The 20,734-nt window shown below is 29.1% G+C and overlaps 3 protein-coding genes across 5 annotated transcripts; 1 reads left to right on the forward strand and 2 right to left on the reverse strand.

The window, feature by feature from the left end:
* Positions 1-1,373: 1,373 nt before the first annotated feature.
* LOC100780386 (uncharacterized) lies at positions 1,374-2,422 on the forward strand. The gene has a single exon (XM_003534849.5). It carries the CDS (start codon positions 1,692-1,694, stop codon positions 2,235-2,237), a length of 546 nt encoding a protein of 181 aa, XP_003534897.1. The 5' UTR covers positions 1,374-1,691; the 3' UTR covers positions 2,238-2,422.
* Positions 2,423-2,624: 202 nt separating this feature from the next.
* LOC100780927 (oxysterol-binding protein-related protein 4B) lies at positions 2,625-8,193 on the reverse strand. 2 transcript variants are annotated; one of them, XM_003534850.5, is made up of 7 exons: positions 7,948-8,193; positions 6,072-6,236; positions 4,946-5,191; positions 4,704-4,800; positions 3,941-4,232; positions 3,696-3,798; positions 2,625-3,134 (listed from the first exon to the last, which is right to left on the reverse strand). In XM_003534850.5, exons 1-7 carry the CDS (start codon positions 7,948-7,950, stop codon positions 2,883-2,885), a joined length of 1,158 nt encoding a protein of 385 aa, XP_003534898.2. In that variant the 5' UTR covers positions 7,951-8,193; the 3' UTR covers positions 2,625-2,882. The 2 variants fall into 2 exon arrangements, with proteins under 2 accessions (XP_003534898.2, XP_006586990.1); XM_006586927.4 differs by having other exon boundaries at positions 6,072-6,230; positions 7,948-8,192.
* A 4,404-nt stretch (positions 8,194-12,597) lies between these two features.
* Positions 12,598-19,061, reverse strand: LOC100813724 (oxysterol-binding protein-related protein 4C). Of its 2 annotated transcripts, XM_006586928.3 has the most exons (7): positions 18,855-19,061; positions 16,759-16,926; positions 15,179-15,424; positions 14,711-14,807; positions 13,690-13,981; positions 13,167-13,269; positions 12,598-12,965 (listed from the first exon to the last, which is right to left on the reverse strand). In XM_006586928.3, the coding sequence occupies exons 1-7, from the start codon at positions 18,855-18,857 to the stop codon at positions 12,717-12,719; spliced, it is 1,158 nt and encodes a 385-aa protein (XP_006586991.1). In that variant the 5' UTR covers positions 18,858-19,061; the 3' UTR covers positions 12,598-12,716. The 2 variants fall into 2 exon arrangements, with proteins under 2 accessions (XP_006586991.1, XP_003533732.1); XM_003533684.3 differs by lacking the exon at positions 18,855-19,061 and having other exon boundaries at positions 16,759-16,935.
* Positions 19,062-20,734: the final 1,673 nt, after the last annotated feature.

A 20,734-nucleotide genomic window follows, 5' to 3' on the forward strand; every position in this document is an offset into this window, starting at 1 on the left:
TTATAAACTAATGAAATAAATTCGTTTATTAAATAATTTTATTTTAATTAAACAATCTTATAAAGCAATCGAGCAAATTTAAGTACATCGTACGAAAAAAGAGAAAGGACAACCGTACATTATCCCTCCATAAAAAAAAGTGAATTTAATTGTACCAATAAAAAAAAAAGTGTGTAACTAACTAACTGTATACAGAGAGAGAAAATATTTTATACTATTATTTCATTACATATTATTCGTAACATAGTTTTTTTAAAACTATTGTTGTATAAATAAATAAGTTTTTCAATATGATGATTTATGATTAAATAATTGTATAAAATTATTTTCACTATTTATTCATAGTCTTTTTTTCAAATAAAAGAAAACTAGATAATAGCATAATTACAAAACCTGTTGGCACTCACACTATTTATCATGTTCAGAGCACATGCCGGCACTGTAGGCTGTGTAATAATGATAGTATAAAAAAAAATCAGCATGCTTAAGTTATCTGATGCTTAGCAATTTGCATACAAGGTGCAATTTCTTTTTCAGAGATGTTTGCGGGTATAATTGCGATATGTATTATAAAATAATGAACGCGTACGTCTTACTCTAAAGTACTAAGTAAGATAAATGCATTCAAAAATCAAAATAAGATTACCTACACATACATCTAAGCTTGAACTTAGCACAAAATAGAAGGCAACACGGCAACATCAAGATAGATAACTGGCATAAAACCAAAAGGCTCAGTCACTATTAATAGAACTAATAAGTGATTTGGTCTGAATATTATTGGGTTCTATAAAAATTTGTCAAAAATGATTAGACATATTTTTTAATGAAAATTAATTATCAATAAAATTAGTGATACCCGTATCATTTATAAAAAGTTCACTAATAGATAGTAGAAAGTTTGTGTTTCTTATACTTGTCAAGACTTTGTGTTCTAAGTCCACTTTAATGTCTATTTCCATCACATTCAAAGGGGCCAACCATATACTATTGGCAATGCTTCTGACACTAACCTCACGGCCAAGACATTTCCATTTCATCCAAAAATAAAATCAAAATCAAATGCTAATTATGCCATTATAGCCTTGTAATTGTTGAATTTACATCTCCATGTATGATTATAAATAGTAATTTGGCTTTAGTTTGAATGTTTCAACGGTTCAAGCTTGCATCATCTTTTAGCATAGAAAAAGGCAGGTCCATTTGGTCAATTACCCATTTCATACGGTTGGGTTAGAAATTATGGTGTTTGAAAGAATAGAATTGGGTGCTTTCTGATTATTGTTGAAATTGGTCATTGCACTACTACAGAATTTCTCACTTAAACTAACATAAATAAATATGCCTTTATTGGCCACATGAGGCTTCAGCTTTGTGTTTCCAAGCATAAGCACTTTCATTAAATAGCCACCCTTTCGTGTCCTTGAAGTTGAATCCACAAGTAGATAAACACAAGGAACCAGTCAGAAAATTCACTGCTTAGCTAACCAAAACCATCCATTTCATTTCTATATGTCTGCTGAGGCATAAAAAAAACTAGAAACTTATCCAACCACGCATCAATAATCAAATCCTAGTTGTCTATTGTATATGGTTAATTGATTAATTGATATAGTCATATACATAAGTATACTACAACCTTAGTAGCAATACCCTTTCATTGTGCATCATTTACAAAGAAAAAAGCACACATGGGAGGTTGTTTTTCTTCTAAGCCATCCTTCACAATCAACAATGTTCGTTTGGTTCATCTGAGTGGCTATGTGGAGGATTTTGAGAATCCAATTTCAGTGAGCCAAGTCACAGGCACCCCTCCAAAGCACTTTGTTTGTACCTCAGTTCAGCTTCTTTCCTCTTGCTCAAAGCCATTGAATGGAGACACACAACTCCAACCAGGGAATGTGTACTTCATGCTACCATACTCAATCCTTCAAGCTGATGTTTCTCCTGTGGACTTGGCTTCCCTTGCTAAGAGGCTCACTGCAATAGCCAAAACTAGAAGCAGGAAGCTTGAGGGCAAAAAGTCTTCTTCCCTCAAAGATGGTTCCTTTTCAAGCAATGTTTGGAGTTCACCTTCAAGGAGTCCTGGCAGGCTTGGTGGTGTGGTTGAGCAAATTGGCATGCCATATGGAGGGCCAAGCCCGTGTCGAGTGCGTCCGTGGAAGCCTATCTTGGACACCATCAGAGAGAAGTCTTTCAATCGGAGAAGCGAGTCAGATTTGCAAGAACACAATTGATGTTTCAAAGACCTTGGATGGAGGTAGCACTAGAAAGGAAGAAGGCATGTTAGGTGGTTTGGTGTATCTTTTTTTACTAGGGAAAAAAAGTGAAATTTGAGACAATTGCTCTTGAAAATTTATTGTGTATAGTTCTTCTATTTTGTATTTATGAATGTTCCTCAAGGCATGATCCAAATGATTAAGCACTTGGTATTTCAGTTTGCAGATTTCATAAACAATCTTTGGTCTAAGCAACCTAATGGGTATTTCAAATATGTGTCTTATAATTAAAATTAATGAAGCAGTCACATAAAGAGAAATTTTTGCTAGTAGATTGTAGATTAGGATATGCAGCACAAACTTTTTATAGTATTTTAACAACTGATGATAATTTTGTAGTCCAAATGAAGGGAAAGGAAGGGGATTAAATTCAATATTTCGTTGAGTCTGGTAGCCAAACTTGTATTCTACAGATAATTTCTTCCTTCTAAGCACCAACCCAATAAGGGGCCTAATACCAGATAGATTTTCGTTGTTCTTGTTTTTAGGAAGGTTGACCAAGCAAATGATGTCTTTGACAACAACTTTCACATGCCTAATTTTATAAAATAGTACTAATAATGTAGTAGTGGAACTAGTGGCAAATATAAACTATATAGCAAATTACAAGGTGACAATAGGAGATGCCGGGACCCACTTTTGAATAGGAGAACAGTCCCAGATCCCTTCTTTGCTTTGAGACAGAATAAAATGCTTAGGAACCCAAGTTTCTCCTTTTGATTCTCTCTCTCTCAAGAGCTCCCTCTGTCTTTCCTCCACAGCTTTCTTTGCTTCTCTTGCTTTTTCCCAGTCTTTGCTTAGAATGGCTTGGCTCAACTCACTCCAAATAAGAGCTGATTCAGTTAGCCACACACTCTGATGAAATACACACAAGAAAAATCTTAGATTAACTTTAGGAACACTAGAAAACTCATCCATATATTGCCTAAAAGTATGCTTTGTCATTGAGCTAACATATGCATGAAACATCATGATTGCCGGCACACTACTTTTCATTTTTTTAAACATTTTTACTTTGATTGGAACTGAAGGAATCAAAATCTGTGTGAAGGAAGACAAAATTTGATTTGATTGATTGAAAATAATAGTTTCTTCTGCTATAATGTGCTTGGATTTTGGTAGAACTGATAGTGTGCATATGAAAAATCAAGAGCTAAATATTAGAAATGATTTCAGTCTCACACTTTCGTTCATATCAAACATACACACAACATTAATACAAGAGTGGTGTGGTATATTACTCAAGATACTGCATGTGTTACTTCATAAAGGAAAATAAGATCTCCTTTTGACACTATCAACTTCGTGGAGGGAAAAATAGGAGATGTATCCCTTAATTTTAATAATCTAACCATTATTTTAATATTTTCTCAATGGTCATGCACTTATATGTGTGTTGTGTATATCATTTATTACCTCTGCATCCTTCAAAGTAGGAGCTTGAAGCCCTGAAATGACTTCTTTGGCATCATATATCACTCTTATTTCTCCACTTCTTGTTTCCTTTAGTGTTACGGTACTGCATAATGTTATGAGATTTGTAACATAGCATCATCAGAATATTAGAAAGGACCAATTAGTTACTGCTTGTTAAGTAATGTAAGATAAGGTAATGCTTTTCACTTTTCAGGTAGGCAATCAAAACTATCAAAGTTAGATACCTATCCCAGTGACCATTAACTTCATGCAGAATCTTCAATGAAGATGAATCAATGATCTTCCCTTTTATCAATCTTTTACTCCCTCCAAATCCAAAGAAAGATTGACTAGTGTAGCATAATTCAGCCACAAGGCCTGTTTCTATGCACTTGATATTTACATTGCCAACCCAATCAATTCCAGGCACTGGAAGAATTTTGATCAAGAGGTGAGGAGAATTCATTTCATATGTCTCTCCATGATTGATGAGCTTCAGCTGCCGTTTCCCATGCACCTGAGCTTCCACTGAAGTACCTGCATATTTGATTGTTTATACATGTGACAGAACATTTAGAGTATACATGTTCCAACTCAATTAGGAATATAATAAGGGGAAAAATAGAAGAGCAGACACTACCCATATATTTGCATACAAATTTATCAAAAGTAGTAATTCATGTAAAACTTTAGAACAAATTACATTAACACCCCCGAAGTTTTTTTTAATTACTCACTATCCCTCCTTGTTTAATGTGCACAAAAACCTCCCTTATAGGGGGTGTTATTGTAATACATAAGGGAGTTTTAGTATAATGTTTTCAAACATTAATAAGGGTTGGTGTACTATATAAGAGATGTCAGTGTAATGTTTTTAAACATAAAGCAGATTAGTGTAAGAAATAGAAAAAAGAGTGGTGTTATGTGTGATTCAAAAAAAGCTTAGAGGGTGGGAGTAATTTGCTCTTTATTTAATTCCACGACAGATATCATGTCAAAGAATTATACCATTGAACTTTGGAACAGGATACTGGCACCATATAATTTCTATATTTTCTTTCTCATCAGTTGCATGGAGGGCAGATACAGGAGGGTGGTGTGAAGCCTGCAAACAAATAAATAAAATAGCTATCCATGATATGTCATGATGACACATGAGAGGCTCAAAGATTATAACAACATAATGAAATAATCAAATGTAATCATTTTGTGACCACATTGAGCATGTAACAGAATGTAAAAGCATGTGCCTGCTCTAATAAGACATTAAGGTTTCCTTTGGAAACATGATGGGTCTCTCCAAGAGTGGGGTTGTAGGGAGCAACTCCAAAAATTGCTGGTCGTGTGGTGGATATGCTCCATGCTACAACAAATATGAGCCTTTCAAGTGGACTCTGCCCAGTGTTACACCTGCTTAGCAAATCTGAAGTTGAGGAATATATAGATTCTCCATAGCACTGAAGTTGTGACTTAGGGAAGTTGAATTGAGGAGGCAGCTGCATGTAGGAAGGAATAAAAGAATGTTATTTATTTTTTGCTTAAACATATTTTTGTTACTTCAAAGTTGGACTCTATCTTTTTTAGTCTCTCAAATTTGGCTTAAACATGTTTTCATAAAATTTACTTTTTTTTATTTCTCAAATTTGCAAAATGCTTCTTGTTAGTCCTTCATGACTAATTTTTTTTTGGTGATTTGAATGTATTATTTGTGGTGGGTTTTTTTCAGTGCAAAACTAAAAAAGCATTTTGCAAAATTGAGGATTAAAAAAATGCAAGCTTTAGTTAGGGGGAGGACGATAGACCCCCAAAATTTGAGGGATTAAAACATATTTAAGGTTTTCCTTTTTATGGTACATAAGAAAGAAAAAAAGAATATAGGTTTATTTGAAAATATTTAATTTAAATATGTTTTTCGTCCTTAATTATAAAATTAAAATATCTATTTTTTTAGTTCAAAGTAAGTTCATATATTCAAACTCGAACCTACGTATATAATTTTTTAAAATTATGTGAATAACTAATGTAAAAACATTACATTAGTTATAAAACCAAAATCATATGGTTAAAAAATGATATTCTTCTTAATTTTTTAATTTTCATACATACTTATAGGAAAATAAAATAAGAAAAAAATAATAAATTTCTTGTAAGCTCAAATTAACTTATTCACAGGTTAAGAACTAATTTTGAAAAAGCTAATATGAAAAAAAAATCAATTTTAAAAATTATAAATAGCCTCGTAAAAATAAATATTAAATTAACCTTGTATATTTTATGATATTAAACATTTTTAAAAAAATCATTTATTAAGCCAATATTTTTATTTTATTTTTCCAACTGTAAATGGGCGTTTAATGGTGGTGAAATGTAACTTGCCTGAAAGCGAGTGAGATCAGATCCTGGCCGCACATTCGTAAGCAGACTTAATATGCGCTGCAAAATATTTGGCGCACTATAAACCTCAGAATCTGATTCATTCCCATTTCCTAAAGAGAATGGCTTCGTCAGCACAATGTTTGTCTCACTCTCCTGCTCCTGCACCTCAACACCCAAAACTGCGTTGTTACCTTTAATAAGTGGATTTAAAATGAGATTAGGTGCCACTAAATTCATGTAATCACTATATAAATCCCAACCCTACGTCATTTATCAGAACAATTCCCCACCCTCATGGTTTATCTTCAAATCACATATTACACTGCATATAATAATGTCACTTAGAAAAAAATATTAATATATAACATACTATATTAGTAATATATAGCAATTTCTTGAAACAGAAATAATATATTACTAATATGGTTTTATAATGCAATTCTAATGGTTTATTATTATGAAATAAAAATTATATTACCAAAAACTGATCTAACGCACATGAGAATTTATTTTTAATCATACATCCAGAAAAAAATAACCTTAATTGCATAACAAGGACTTTAATATGCATAAAAAAGGACTTTAATTAATTTATTGCGTTTCTGGTTATACTTGCCCCACCGTATTTACCCGATTCATATGCAACTAGATTTCCACCAAGAAATCGACGAACACAAAAGACATAAGACACGACACGTCGACACAACTGGCTTATTTTTCAATGTTCTATGGAAGTTATTATTCTTAAAGGCGAAGGGTAAATGGTACTAATAATAAATAAATTGTCCTTAATTTACCACTAGCTAGTCAGCTGTTTTAATAATATGGGTATTGGGTAAAGTATTAGGTATTGAAATTTCACGTTTTTTTTTTGTAATATGATTTCAGATCTTTTCCTATTATTGAATAACACACCACGTAATTATGTTGAAGGGAAGAATATATAATTTGATATCAACAAAGATTTTTCATAATTAATTAATTATAAGGCTCACTAATTATTATATGAGAAATTACAAATTTTGGTGCATCTTCTTTTTCATTTAAATATTCTCCTCCTAATCTAAAAGTAAAACTCACTAAGATGATGATTTTAAACATATTTTAGTCAATCAGGAAGAAAGTTGTTATTAATATTCCTCTTATTATATTTAATTATATTTAATAGAAAATGTGTTTTTTCTTCTTTCATAATCATAAATGTATATCATATTATAATTTTTCTAATCTGTCTAATATAAAATTTACATGGCTACACTTTATAAATAAAAAATAAAAACTTACATGTTACCATGAAACTAAAACTACTAATTAAACTCTGGCTTATTTCTAAAAGAGACCCTTGAGGATTACTTCCATGGATTTCTCTCTATACTCAGTTAACACCAGGAAAATTTCCGATGAGGTCGGTGGATAATCATTAAATATCAATATAAGCGAAACTACAACTATTGTCATATTCTTCACTCAGCGTGAAATATACGAAAAGATGAAAAGGAATCAACAAAGTATGATATTCATATGCATATATATACGCGCGTACATGTATACATAACATATATACATACATTTTTTTTTTCAGGATCAAATACATATATAAAAAAGAGAATAATAATCGTGATAACATGATAATCCATATGCATGTTCAAGGTAATAGTATAGAAGAATCCACTAATTAATATATATATATATATATATATATATATACATACGCGTGTTCTGTACTGAAACAAAAAAAGATTGCCGGAACGCTGCTTTGTGTTCTTAATCTGTTCCGGGCATCATATACATATACAAATACATATATATATAATGTGCAAAAAGGTGTAATATAGAAAGGAAACATGAAATTAAGAGAATCAGAGAAGGTGCGTACCATATTATCTGAAAACTAACGAGGGATATGTACGTGAAGATGAATGAATATATATGTTGGTCTTGCTTTGATCGGATTGTGAAAATAAATATATATGAAGAATTAAAGAAACTTTGCCGTTTGCTGCATATATAACGCAGGATTTTGGACAGCAGATCACAGTTGATGCTATTGCTGGCTTATAATCTTCATTTGTCAACTATGCTACCCCTTCTTCTTTGTTTGTATTTATACAAGGGAGAAGGGATACAGCCATACAGGCTTTTTGGAAATCAGTAATCCTGTTCAATGTACTTAAATTATTTTTTATTGAAAAGTTAATAAAAAAAGAGATAAAGACTTTTTTTTTATACTTATATTTTTAAGAACAATTAATATGGAGAAAACTAAGAAGCACAATAATAAGGATTGAAGATAAAAAAATACATGGCAGATAATCAAGAAAGAAGATTAAAAAAAAAAAACTCAAAATGGAATTATATGAGGAGAGTTATTTAATGGAGTATAATGAAACTTATAGTATAGATTTGATACATACTAAGATACAATACAAGAATAACAGTGTAAAATTATGGAACTTTTAATTTTGACCATTATTTGATAGAGAAAAGACAACGCAGGCAAAATAATGTGAAATTTATTGCAAATCCCATTTTAATATAAACTATTTCAATATTTGTATTAATTATTTTAATACAACAATATTAGTGGTGATGATGATGACAAAGACATCAATGATAATGATAATAATTGTGGTAACAATGATAATAACAAAAAATAACGACCATTACGATAGTGACAATAATTATAACAACGATGATGATAACAATAACAATGAAAACTTGGATAGTAAAAGTGATGGTGGTGATACCAAGTTGTGGTGGTGGTTGCAATAGCATAAACCTTGGAACAATCAAGGTTGTAATTATAATAATTGTCGTCTCAATGATGATGGCATAATAATGATGAAGATGGTAATGTAATGATAATGATAATGATAGTGATGGTGTGGTGAACTGATGATAACAAGAACAATCATCGAAGAAAGATAAGAGAGAAAAAATATAATTATTAAATAAGAAATAAAAGTAAATATTTTTATCTTTTGAGTATTTTATATTCAAGACAAAAAGTTATCACATAATTTACTGAGTAAAAAAAAAAATTAAGTTTGTGTTTTTCCATCATCACTTGAATTATGTTCCCTCCAAAAGATTATTGTTAAAGACTCCACATATTACAACTAATATTAATTTTTTGTTTGTTAATAAATAAAATATTAATTTTTGTTTGAAGTTTTGGTAGACTGTCTGTTTCCAAATAATAATAATAATAATAATAATAACGATTTACAGCAATAATTTCACAATTTAAAAGAGGAACAAAGTTATTAAATATATTAATAATTGTAACTTATCAAATTTTATAACAATTAATATGTGTTTATAATATAAAACGGTGTATATGCATTAATTTTTTGACACAGACCTTAATACAAACTTTATTCTTATTTTAATATATCTTAAGTTTTAACTTATTGGAGCAATAGATATTGAATTGGTTTGTTTAAATTTAATTATTTAAAAATTTTATTTTAATAAAATCAGTAATTTTTTATTTTCTAAGTATATTTGTCTAAATTATTTTTATTTAAAATAAATAATTTTCTGTATATTTTAAGAAGAAAATTCTATTTGCTTCTTAGAAATGTATTTTTTTCAAAAACTTTTATTTGAAAGTTTCTTTTTAAGTTTAAACATATTCCCCCATTATACTCAACTAAGAATTACTCTTCCCGTAAAAGAAGTGACAAAGCATTGCATAGTATATCCACACCAACTCCAAAACAATTAGCATTCGAACTTTATTTTCCCATTAAACTTGTCCTCAGTCCTCACATAAAAGCAGCCTTTATGTACACTAGATGTTTGATTTACTTCTATCTTGTAATTTACTTGTGAATCTGCATCTGTATCAGCAATTTCATGATATTCCTATACTCAGTTGGTTGGGCCTTCTTAATACACATATGAAGTTCAGAACGGGTTTGTCCTCGCTCATGGCTGGTCTCATTGCCGGGAGTTGCTAGGTGCACCAGTAACATTGCGCTGGTGCACCCAGCAATTATGTGAATGGGTAAAATTGTCCTTATTTAAAAAATGTGAATACCTTCATACGGAAGAAGGTTTTTCCATTGTTATTATTTTCAACTGCGGAAGAACCTTCTTTCGTGTCATCTTGTGGTTGTGGAAGAACTTCTTCCGCAGGAAGCCACGGAAGAAGGTTCTTCCACTGTTATTGTTGTTATTTTCAACTGCGGAAGAACTTTCTTCCGTGAGTTAATTTGTTTTTTTTATTTTTAAATTTTTGGATTATTTTGTATTTTCTATTTTTTATTTTACTATTACAAAATTTAATGATATTTAATTCGGGCTATTATTACAAAATAAAAAATATTTATTTAATATATATTAAATTTTGTAATAGTAAAAAAAAATTATGATAGTAAATATTTTTTATTTTTAAAAAAATATATAAATTAAATATTTTTTATTTAATTTGGGTTACTATTACAAAATTTAATGTATATTTAATTTTTGGATTACTATTACAAAATTTAATGTATTAAATATTTTTGTAATAGTAACTCAAATTAATGCATTAAATATTTTTTATTTAATTCGGGTTACTATTATAAAATTTAATGCATTAAATATTTTTGTAATAGTAACCCGAATTAAATATGCATTAAATATTTTTTATTTAATTCAGATTACTATTACAAAATTTAATGCATATTTAATTCGGGTTACTATTATAAAATAAAAAATATTTATTTAATATATATTAAATTTTTTAATAGTGTAAAATTTGTGAATTGTGATAGTAAATATTTTATATTTTTAAAAAAATATACGGATTAAATAATTCGTATAATTTATATCAAAATTAATTATCACAAAATTTATTATTTAAATTTACATGCGCATTAAATATGCATTAGAAATTATAGTGATATCTATAGTAATATTATTTATTTTATAACCTAATTGGTTCATTATCTCAGTTGGTTAGAGCGTTATGTTAATAACCTATATATTTTTTAATGTGTATATTTTTTAAAAATAAAAAATATTTACTATCACAAATTTTTTTTACTATTACAAAATTTAATATATATTAAATAAATATTTTTTATTTTGTAATAATAACCCGAATTAAATATGCACTAAATTTTGTAATAGTAACCCGAATTAAATAAAAAATATTTAATGCATATTTAATTCTGGTTAATATTACAAAAATATTTAATGCATTAAATTTTGCAATAGTAATCCAAATTAGGTATACATTAAATTTTGTAATAGTAACCCAGATTAAATAAAAAATATTTAATTTGTATATTTTTTTTAAAATAAAAAATATTTACTATTACAAAATTTAATATATATTAAATAAATATTTTTTATTTTGTAATAATAACCCGAATTAAATATGCATTAAATTTTGTAATAGTATAATACAAAATACAAAATAACATAGACAAATACAAAATAATCCAAAAATTTAAAAACCAAAAAATAAATTAACTCACGGAAGAAGGTTCTTCCGCAGTTGAAAATAACAACAGCAGAAGAACCTTCTTCCATGTGATCTCGCGGAAGAAGGTTCTTCCGCTGTTGTTATTTTCAACGACGGAAAAACCTTCTTCCGTGCGATCTCGCAAAAGAAGTTCTTCCGCAAGAATTCACGGAAAGTTCTTCCGCTGTTGTAATTTACAACTACAGAAGAACCTTCTTCCGTGAGATGGTACGGAAGAAGGTTCTTCTTCCACAGTTGTAACATTAAATGCAGAAGAAGGTTCTTCCGCAGAAACATTAAAGGGTATTTTGAAAATTAAAAAAAATTGATGGTGCCCCTAGCAATTCCCCTCATTGCCTGTTAACATTATAGTGTGTTTTTGGATTCGCGCTCAAGAATCCAAAATCACACAGAAATACCCATTTACTTGATTGTATCATGTTTGGTTTGATACTAACTTCAAGAATTGATTCAATTTTAGAATTAATTATAAGTTAAAAATACTTTTAGGTGTTGTTTGTGTTAGATAAAAAAATTATACTAAATTTTATAATTAACTTATTCTTAGAATCAAGACATTTAAACATAAATCATATCATTTAAAATTAATTTTAACTAATTTTTTTTATAAAAATAATTTTATTTAGAATTAATTTTACAAACACTAATTCAAACACACATAAGTGTCTTATTTTTTAAGAAAAAATTCTTTTAACACCCAGCATCATTTGACAACTTGAGAGAGATGAATAAAATAAAAAGAAAAACATTGATATAATAGATGATACAATGTGTTAAGAAGAAAGAAATAGAAAATAATAAGAGTTATTGATTAGTTGTTTAAAAAGTAATATCTTCTTAAATAAGTAAAGAGCACCTAAAAACAAATATATATATATATATATATATATATATATATATATATATATATTGTCTAGATAAGAAATTTACATATCTGATTCTTGTTATTTTTTTACGCATGTCAAATCTAAGGATACTTTTGACATTTACCTGGATTTTTGTCCTTTTTCAGCTTTTTTTTTTTAAATCAACGATTAAAATTGTAACTAATTTTAAATTTTGTTATATACTTCATTGTTGTCAAAATTTCAACCATTAAATTTTTTTATGAACATTCTCTTCTAAAATGTACTTTAATGCTTTACACTACTTGACAGTGACAACAATTATAGGGCTGTGATGGGGGCCGCAGGTACACTCTTATGAATAGGTGAACATTGCCACCCTTCTTTGTTGTTAGAAACTACAAAATGCTTAGAAATCCATGTTTCTCCTTTTGATTCTCTTTCTCTCACAAGCTCCCTTTGTCTTTCCTCAACTTTTAGCTTTGCTTCTCTTGCTTTCTCCCAGTCTTTGCTCACAATGGCTTGGTTTAATTCACCCCAAACATGAGCTGATTCTGTTTGCCACACACCCTGATGAAAAAGAGAATCTCTGGTTACATTCATGAAAGCATGGCACAACACAATTACTTGAACAAGAAGTTTAATTGTTTAATTGTTTAATGTGTATCTAACTAAATGAGTTTTGTTAATTTATCCATCTAAATTCTATATAATGCACATTGAGTATAGAATGGGGGGAGGAGAATATAGAGAGAATAGGATTTTTAGTACCTCTATGTCCTTGAGTATAGGAGTTTCGAGACCTGACATAACTTCCTTTGCATCATATATCACTCTTACTTTCCCATTATTTGTGTCCTTCACTTTTACGGTCCTGCATAACAAAATGGATAAGAACGTGCACTATATAGTTAAAAAGGTATACCGTTCTTGAAAATAACTTTGGCTCATAACTAGTGAATAAGTTAGGTATGTTTGGATAAATTTCTCCACTTTTATGAAAAGAAAATAAGAAGAAAAATAAAATAAAATATTTTTTTATAAACTAAAATTAGCTTATACATAAGTTAAAAATTATTTTTCAGAAAAGTTAATATAATATTAAAAAACTTCTCTAAATTAGCTTACGGAAAACATGTCATTTTTTCTTCTTTTAGAAGGGTTTCTGAAAAAGTTTATCTAAACATGTCCTTAATTGTGTTCCTCTACTATTATGCACTTTATATATTTTTACTACATATGATTAAAAAAAACATGTGAAAGTTCTGACATGTGCTTGGAAGGGAGATAATACCTATCCCAATGACCATCAACTTCATATAGAACTTTCAATGATGAAGAGTCAAGGATCTTCCCTTTGATCACTCTATGATTCCCCCCAATTCCTAGAAAAGAACTTGATCTGTAGGATAATTCAGCTACTAGACCTGTCTCTAGGCACCGTATATTAACTGTACCAGCCCAATCAGCACCAGGAACTGGAAGAATTCTAAGTAAAAGGCGAGGACAATTCATTTCATATGTTTCACCATGATTTAGGAGCTTCAACTGGCGTATTCCATGCACTTTAGCTTCAACTGATGTGCCTGTACATTTAATTTGCAGACACATACATTAATCTACCCAATATTTTACAGTAAGGACTAAGGAGCAACATTTAGAACATGATAGTTGAAATTGGCATACTTAGAGTCAGTTTGTTTAGACTTCTTTCCACATGTTAAAACCAATTTATGCACCTTAACTTATTGAACAGTTAAATGAAAAGGTTTGTTTAATGTTGAGGTGCATAAGTTAATTTTAATTTTTGGGAAGATGAACTCATTTTATTTTCATTTTCTATAAATGTTTATTGAGAAGTTTATTTAATTCGGGACGTATTTTAAATCATTTGTGAAAAATTTCAGAAATCCAAGACAACTCATTCAAAATTGTGACCAAAACTTCATTATAAGCAATGTAATGCACTGTTCAGGATTCAAAATCAGAAAGATCTATAAAGGGTTAGATAAAGTTTGACAGTATGAGTTCCTAATAATTTTTCCAAAATGCAAGTAATTTTTTATAGGAACAGAAAATGATCAAATGCAGCACATGATAGAATGGATTGATAACAAGTGTTTCTAAGTAGAGCTGCTTCTTAGATTTCCCTTTGTTGACATATGATTAGTAGCCAGACAAAGGCATAATATGAAAAATATGTTCTCTGCATTGATTCTTTATTGATCTGTGACATGTGAAGGTTTATTATTCAGATGGACAATAGTCTATTTGAATTAATTATGATCCTAGAAAAAGGTCAAGAAGTGAGATACCATTAAACTTTGGATCAGGTCGCTGGCACCATAACATTTCAATGTTTTCCTTCTCATCTGTTGCATGGAGAGCAGTTACTGGAGGGTGATGTGAAATCTGCAGACAAGTAAACCAACAAATCCAATTAACTTGGAAATGAATATCAAGAAAAATGGTCAGGCCAAAAATTATGTTTGAAGTTTAAACTAATTAATAAAGACTGGTTCAGAAAAGCCACCAATGAAGAGATCAGGAAAGATTGGATTTGCACAAATTGTTGTACAACAAAAGAAGAGAAGTATATACTACTTATATAATAAGATGATTGATGTGATCCACAAAGATAGAGAGAAAAAAAAAAGGGTTACAGAAACTATTTCATGAATAATATTACTTTATATCATGTTTTTAGCATTTTGTGACCAAACTAAGAATTTAGCCATAAGGTTAGGCAAAAATGTGCAAATGTAGAAGTGAGAAGCAAGTACCTGCTCCAATAACACATTAAGATTTCCCCTTGAAACATGGTGTGTCTCACCAAGAATGGGATTATAAGGAGCAACACCAAAAGTCACAGGGCGAGTGGTAGATATGCACCATGCTACCACAGATATGAACCTATCAAGTGGACTCTGACCATTGTTGCACATGCTTAGCAAGTCCGAACCTGTGCAATACACTGATTCACCATAGCACTGAAGTTGTGACTTTGGTAAGTTGAACAGAGGTGGCAACTGCAAGTAAGGTCAAAGATTTTCATCATTTTCTGTAATATGTTGACTCAAGTAATAGCACTATCTTTTTTTTTTAAAAGCCAATGTTAGTGTTTGTTGGTGGGAAGGATTCGTATCCACAATTTCTCCTTCCCCTCTTTCTCTCATAACCACCAAGTTAACCTTATAACTATCCGTAACACCAATTGACAAACTAATGAAATATACCCTAACACTCCTTAATTTCATACCCTACTATCAAATATACCCTAATACATAGTGCCAGCAGTTATTTTCTATAAATAAATATCATCAAGACAGTTTCTAATTTTGATACAGAACAACTGATACTGGGCAAGCCATTTTCTGTCAAATATACCCTAATACATACTGCTGCGAACTTCTGCACTGCCATTATTGTTATACTTATATATCACTCCATGACGAATTATGATAGTTATTATCGGTTCCCATCACATATATTATCATTCACATATTTTCATTGTGTTAGCTGCACATTTTACTCTAACCAAGCATTACAAATTTAAGATTTTTACAATAAGGAATGCCAATGACACTCTATTTCTAACACTTTCCATAATTGTCAAAAATTTATTGAAAATCACCGAGAAAGTGAGTCTTTAATGGAATAATAAGTCCTACTAAAATTAAAGACTTTGAATAAATTTCATCAATCACAAAGAAAGCGTCAAAATATGTGTGGTTAATTAACATTCTTCTTGTTGCAATAGATATGACATTTTAATTTTTTATTTTATTATGAAAATATATTTCTTTTATAAATAAAAAGAACCATATTTACCAAAATATTAACTCTATTGACAAATTAACTTGGATACCATTTGATTGAAGAATGAAAAAAGAGTTTATTTTAACAAAAATTAAAAAAGAAGACAAGCATACACATTACATTTTTTTTATTAGAGTTTCTAATAATTTTAAAATAGCATACGTCATGATCACTATTGCGTAGTTGGAACATTATTAATTTGGTCCAGGAGGAGTGGCTCTGGTAAGCCATAAATGTAGATAAACAGATATTGACGTCGGAGTCCATAGTATTTTACACATAGTATTTTAGCATACACTTTTTTTAATACATTGATTAAAGTTTATTGAAAATTTTTAAAAAATTATTGTTCCCACGACTCTCTCATAATTTTATAGTTTTAAATAAATTTCAACCAATATTAGGATATTTTAGGAAATGTGTTGCTAGCACTTGTGAATTAATTAGAATAGTTAAAGTTTAAGCAATAATGAATAAATAAATGAAAAAGAAAAAAAGGATAAAGATAAACGTGAAAGAGAACCTAAGAAGTGAATGAAGGTACCTGGAAGCGTGTGAGATCAGAGCCTGGGCGTACATTGTTGAATAAACTGAGTATTCGTTGCAAAAGATTAGGGGCTTTATAAGACGCGTCTGAATCAGATTCCCTTCCTATTGTTAGTGGCCTTGTGAGCACCACTTTTGTTTCTTTCTTCTCTTCTTCCATCTTAACCTGCACCATTACGTTTCACATTCTTATTTCTAAAGAGCGTATCCTAAAATCCCAAAAAGAGTTGCAAGAATATTGGTGTAAAGATGCTAATTAAATAGTAATAACAACCTCGGATTACTACAATGCTTGCAATTAATTATTTGGGTACCAAATATGTATGTATATTTTAACTAATTACTATAATTATTGTTATCATTATTATGATAGATCATCATCACTGGTTGATGTGAGATTTTTTAATCAAACACTCAAAGTATTCAACCAATTGTTCATAGGTTGATCAGATCATATAAATCATACCACAAACACTAAGGCTAAGAGGTAAAAGGCCATCAAAATATAAGCTTAAATTTGGCCATATGATGCTAAGAAAACCCCCTTATAATCCACTAATTGACTAAATTAATATATATATATATATATATATATATATATATATATATAAAACTAAATAAAATAAAATAAAAATATATATGATAGTGACTTTTAGTTTCTATGACACGCCATGTGAGACTTCTTAACATTCTTTCAAAATTAAGACTGGGTATAGGTTCTGATAACACGTTAAATTTCAACTTAAAATTATTAGATATATAAATTGTACTCTAAAAATTATGACAGGCAATATGATATTTCCTATAAATAAACTATGATTCTTGAATGTTAATTTTGTTTTCTTTGCTGTAAAGTAAAAGCAACGACGACTACAATGCACTCTTGGCCTGCAAATTGCGAATACAGTCCAACATCCAAGTGGACAAAATTTGACCATAAACCAAAGCCGGAGAAGACCAACCCGACACCAAGTAATAGCCAAATTAAGGTCTAACCGTGTCCCATATGCAACCAAAATATCAGAAGCCAGGGTCAAATTCTTCTCTAGTAGAAATCAAAATTTGGATTTCATTTTTTTATCGGTAGAAAATCAAAGACAAATATTAAAAAATTTATAATAATTCACGCATTGTTGAATCAATTGAACTAGATTTATTGGTAATTTGGATTTCCTTTAATAACGAACTCATGTTTTTTTCAGTAAAGGGGTTTTCATAAAAGCTCGTAGTGTGGGTTCACTTACTTTACAAAAGAGAACACTAATTACGTAACTTGCATAGATAATGGTTGATATTTGCATAAAAATAATACTACTCAGCGAAGGACGTCCACGCTTGATACGACGTCGTTTTCCTAGTAGGTGAGGGACTTAAAGAGTTTACAAAAGCCAATCAAAACACATTCAACTATAGGGTTGCCAACTCGAAATTGACATATTCCAAGGCGTTGTGCCCGTGAACTAAGGAACAATAATATACTATTAAATAACATCAACTTTTATTTATTTTTTTTCTTTTTTCTTCTTTCTTTTTCACATTCACATGCATGCCTTGAAGAGAGAACCAATATATATTATTGTAAAACATACCCCCCACACAACGAACTGTTATATTATTATTTATATAATGATAAAGATGAATTAGCTTCCAAGTTCAGAAACTGGGCATGTGTGATTAGATGTATGCATGCGTCGGAATACCACTCATTTGGCCCTTAATTAGAAGACTAAAACCATCTTCTTATAATAGGTGCCCAAAAACAGCCATCCATGCATGAGAAAAGAAAATAATGTATGCAGGCATAGAAAAAAGGAATTTTTTTTTTAATAGACCATAGATATTGATCTTCACATAAAACAATTCATGTTTGAGACGAATAAAATTACTGTGAGCGATTAAATTTTTGGGTTAAACTGGAATAACCTTGATAGTTGATCCAGAAGCTCAATGGTTTGAAACAAATTAGGGGACTAATTCATACAAAAACGTATATTGTATATATACCTAGCGAAGATAATTAAACATATGAAACGGAAAGAAACATGTGCATATAAGAAAACAAATTAAAGCAAAGAGACTAGAGCTAGCACATACCATCTCTATGTTGAAGAAGAAACAGCAGATTGAGAGAGAAAAATGTTGAAAGATGCGAGAAGTGAGATCAAATTTCAAGAAGAAAGTGCAGAGTGAGAGAGAAATGGCAAAGAGGGAGAATATGCGCAGTACTTTGGTTTTGGTGCTGAAAATAAGGAAACGGAAATGAACTGGCGTTGAGGCTTACAGAGAGAACCAATAAGACATGCAATGGGTGGGGGAGGTATATATATATATATATACATATGTGTGTGTGGTTGTCTTTTCCTATTTTTATATAAATGTTTGCAATATTATCTATTATCTATCCATACTATCGCACATGATGTGATATACATGTATATATTATTTGTCTTTACTTTTAATACTTGAGTTTTTATTATTCTTTGTTATAGTTATAATTATCATTCTAAATTATTTTATTATTTAATAAATAAATTAAAAAAATAATAATCTTATAAAAAATAAATGTTTTTATCGTTGTTTTATTTTTTTTGGTTTTATAATTTATGTTATTTGTATTATAAAAAATATAAATAAAAATAATTAATATTATATTAAAAAAATTAAAATAATAATTATTTTGAGATGATTTTTTCTTATGATGATTATTATGAGATGGAAGAAATAATAATATATCTTTCAATGAATTTGTTTAATATATCCTCATAATTATTAGTTAACTAAGTGTAAAATGTTGTTTATTAGAACATTAATTAATAATTAAATTTTTTTATTGAATAATTTTGTCTTAAGTAATTAATTAATATTTGGAGAATTTGCTAATAGGATTTATCATCATTTTTCTTAAAAAATAATTAATTACTAAAGATAATTTTAAAAAACACAAATGGTATGATGATTTGTGACGCTTTTTTTTTCATTGTTTTTTTCGTTTTCATATAGACTGTGAGTTGTGATTATGCATTTTCTATAGTCTATAAATTAAGTGTCATCAAATAAAATAAAAATTATTGCAAGGCAAATGATTGATCCATCATACAAGGGAGATAAAATAACAATTATTAGATGCATTTTATGCGAAAAATATTCTAAAGTTCTTTTCTGAATATTTATAACATCGAAAGTCAAAAGAATTTTACGCGCTATATTATTATATCATTGCATGAACCTTCTAACATATGATATGACCTAATATTAACGAGGGAAAGAAACACTTGGACCTAACTCATGATTGAATAAATGAGGTATCTTATGATTACTTTTTTTTAATATAAAAAGTTAATAAAGAAAATAGAAAAAAGAAAGTGTTGCTAGCACACTTTTGGCCTTCTCCTTTTTAATAATCAGCTTTTTGGATAAAATTATATTGAAAGTTGAAAAATTAATTAATAGATAAAAATTAAAAAATTAACTTATTAAATTATAAATATTTGATTAAATTAATTGAAGTATTTGAAAAAAAATATATAAAAATAATAAAATCATAATTTATTTAAAAAAGATAATAAAAAACTTAATAAATATATTAAAAGATAGAAAACAACATATAGAGAAGAATTTGAAACTAAAAGTCACTATTAAAAAAAAACGTTGCTTTAAGTAATATTAAAAAATGTTAAAAACTATTAAAAAGTAATTAAAAAAAATTATCTATCAGAGGCTGAAACAAATTTTTAAGTTGGTAAAAAAAATTCAAAAGAAAATTCAAAATATCTTTACAATGTGCTTAAATAAAGAGATGTGTGATTTAGCGATGTTCCACACAAAGCGTCTAAATATTTTGACGTATTCATTGACGCGTTACAACTAATTAATATTCCGTCCATTCTTGTAGCTCCAAAAAAATATATACAATGTTCATTTTTTCTTATGCGTATAAAATGTTCATTTTACACGTTGAGAATGTCGATATTAAA

This window comes from Glycine max, chromosome 9 (genome assembly GCF_000004515.6).
Source record: "Glycine max cultivar Williams 82 chromosome 9, Glycine_max_v4.0, whole genome shotgun sequence".
NCBI lineage: Eukaryota > Viridiplantae > Streptophyta > Magnoliopsida > Fabales > Fabaceae > Glycine > Glycine max.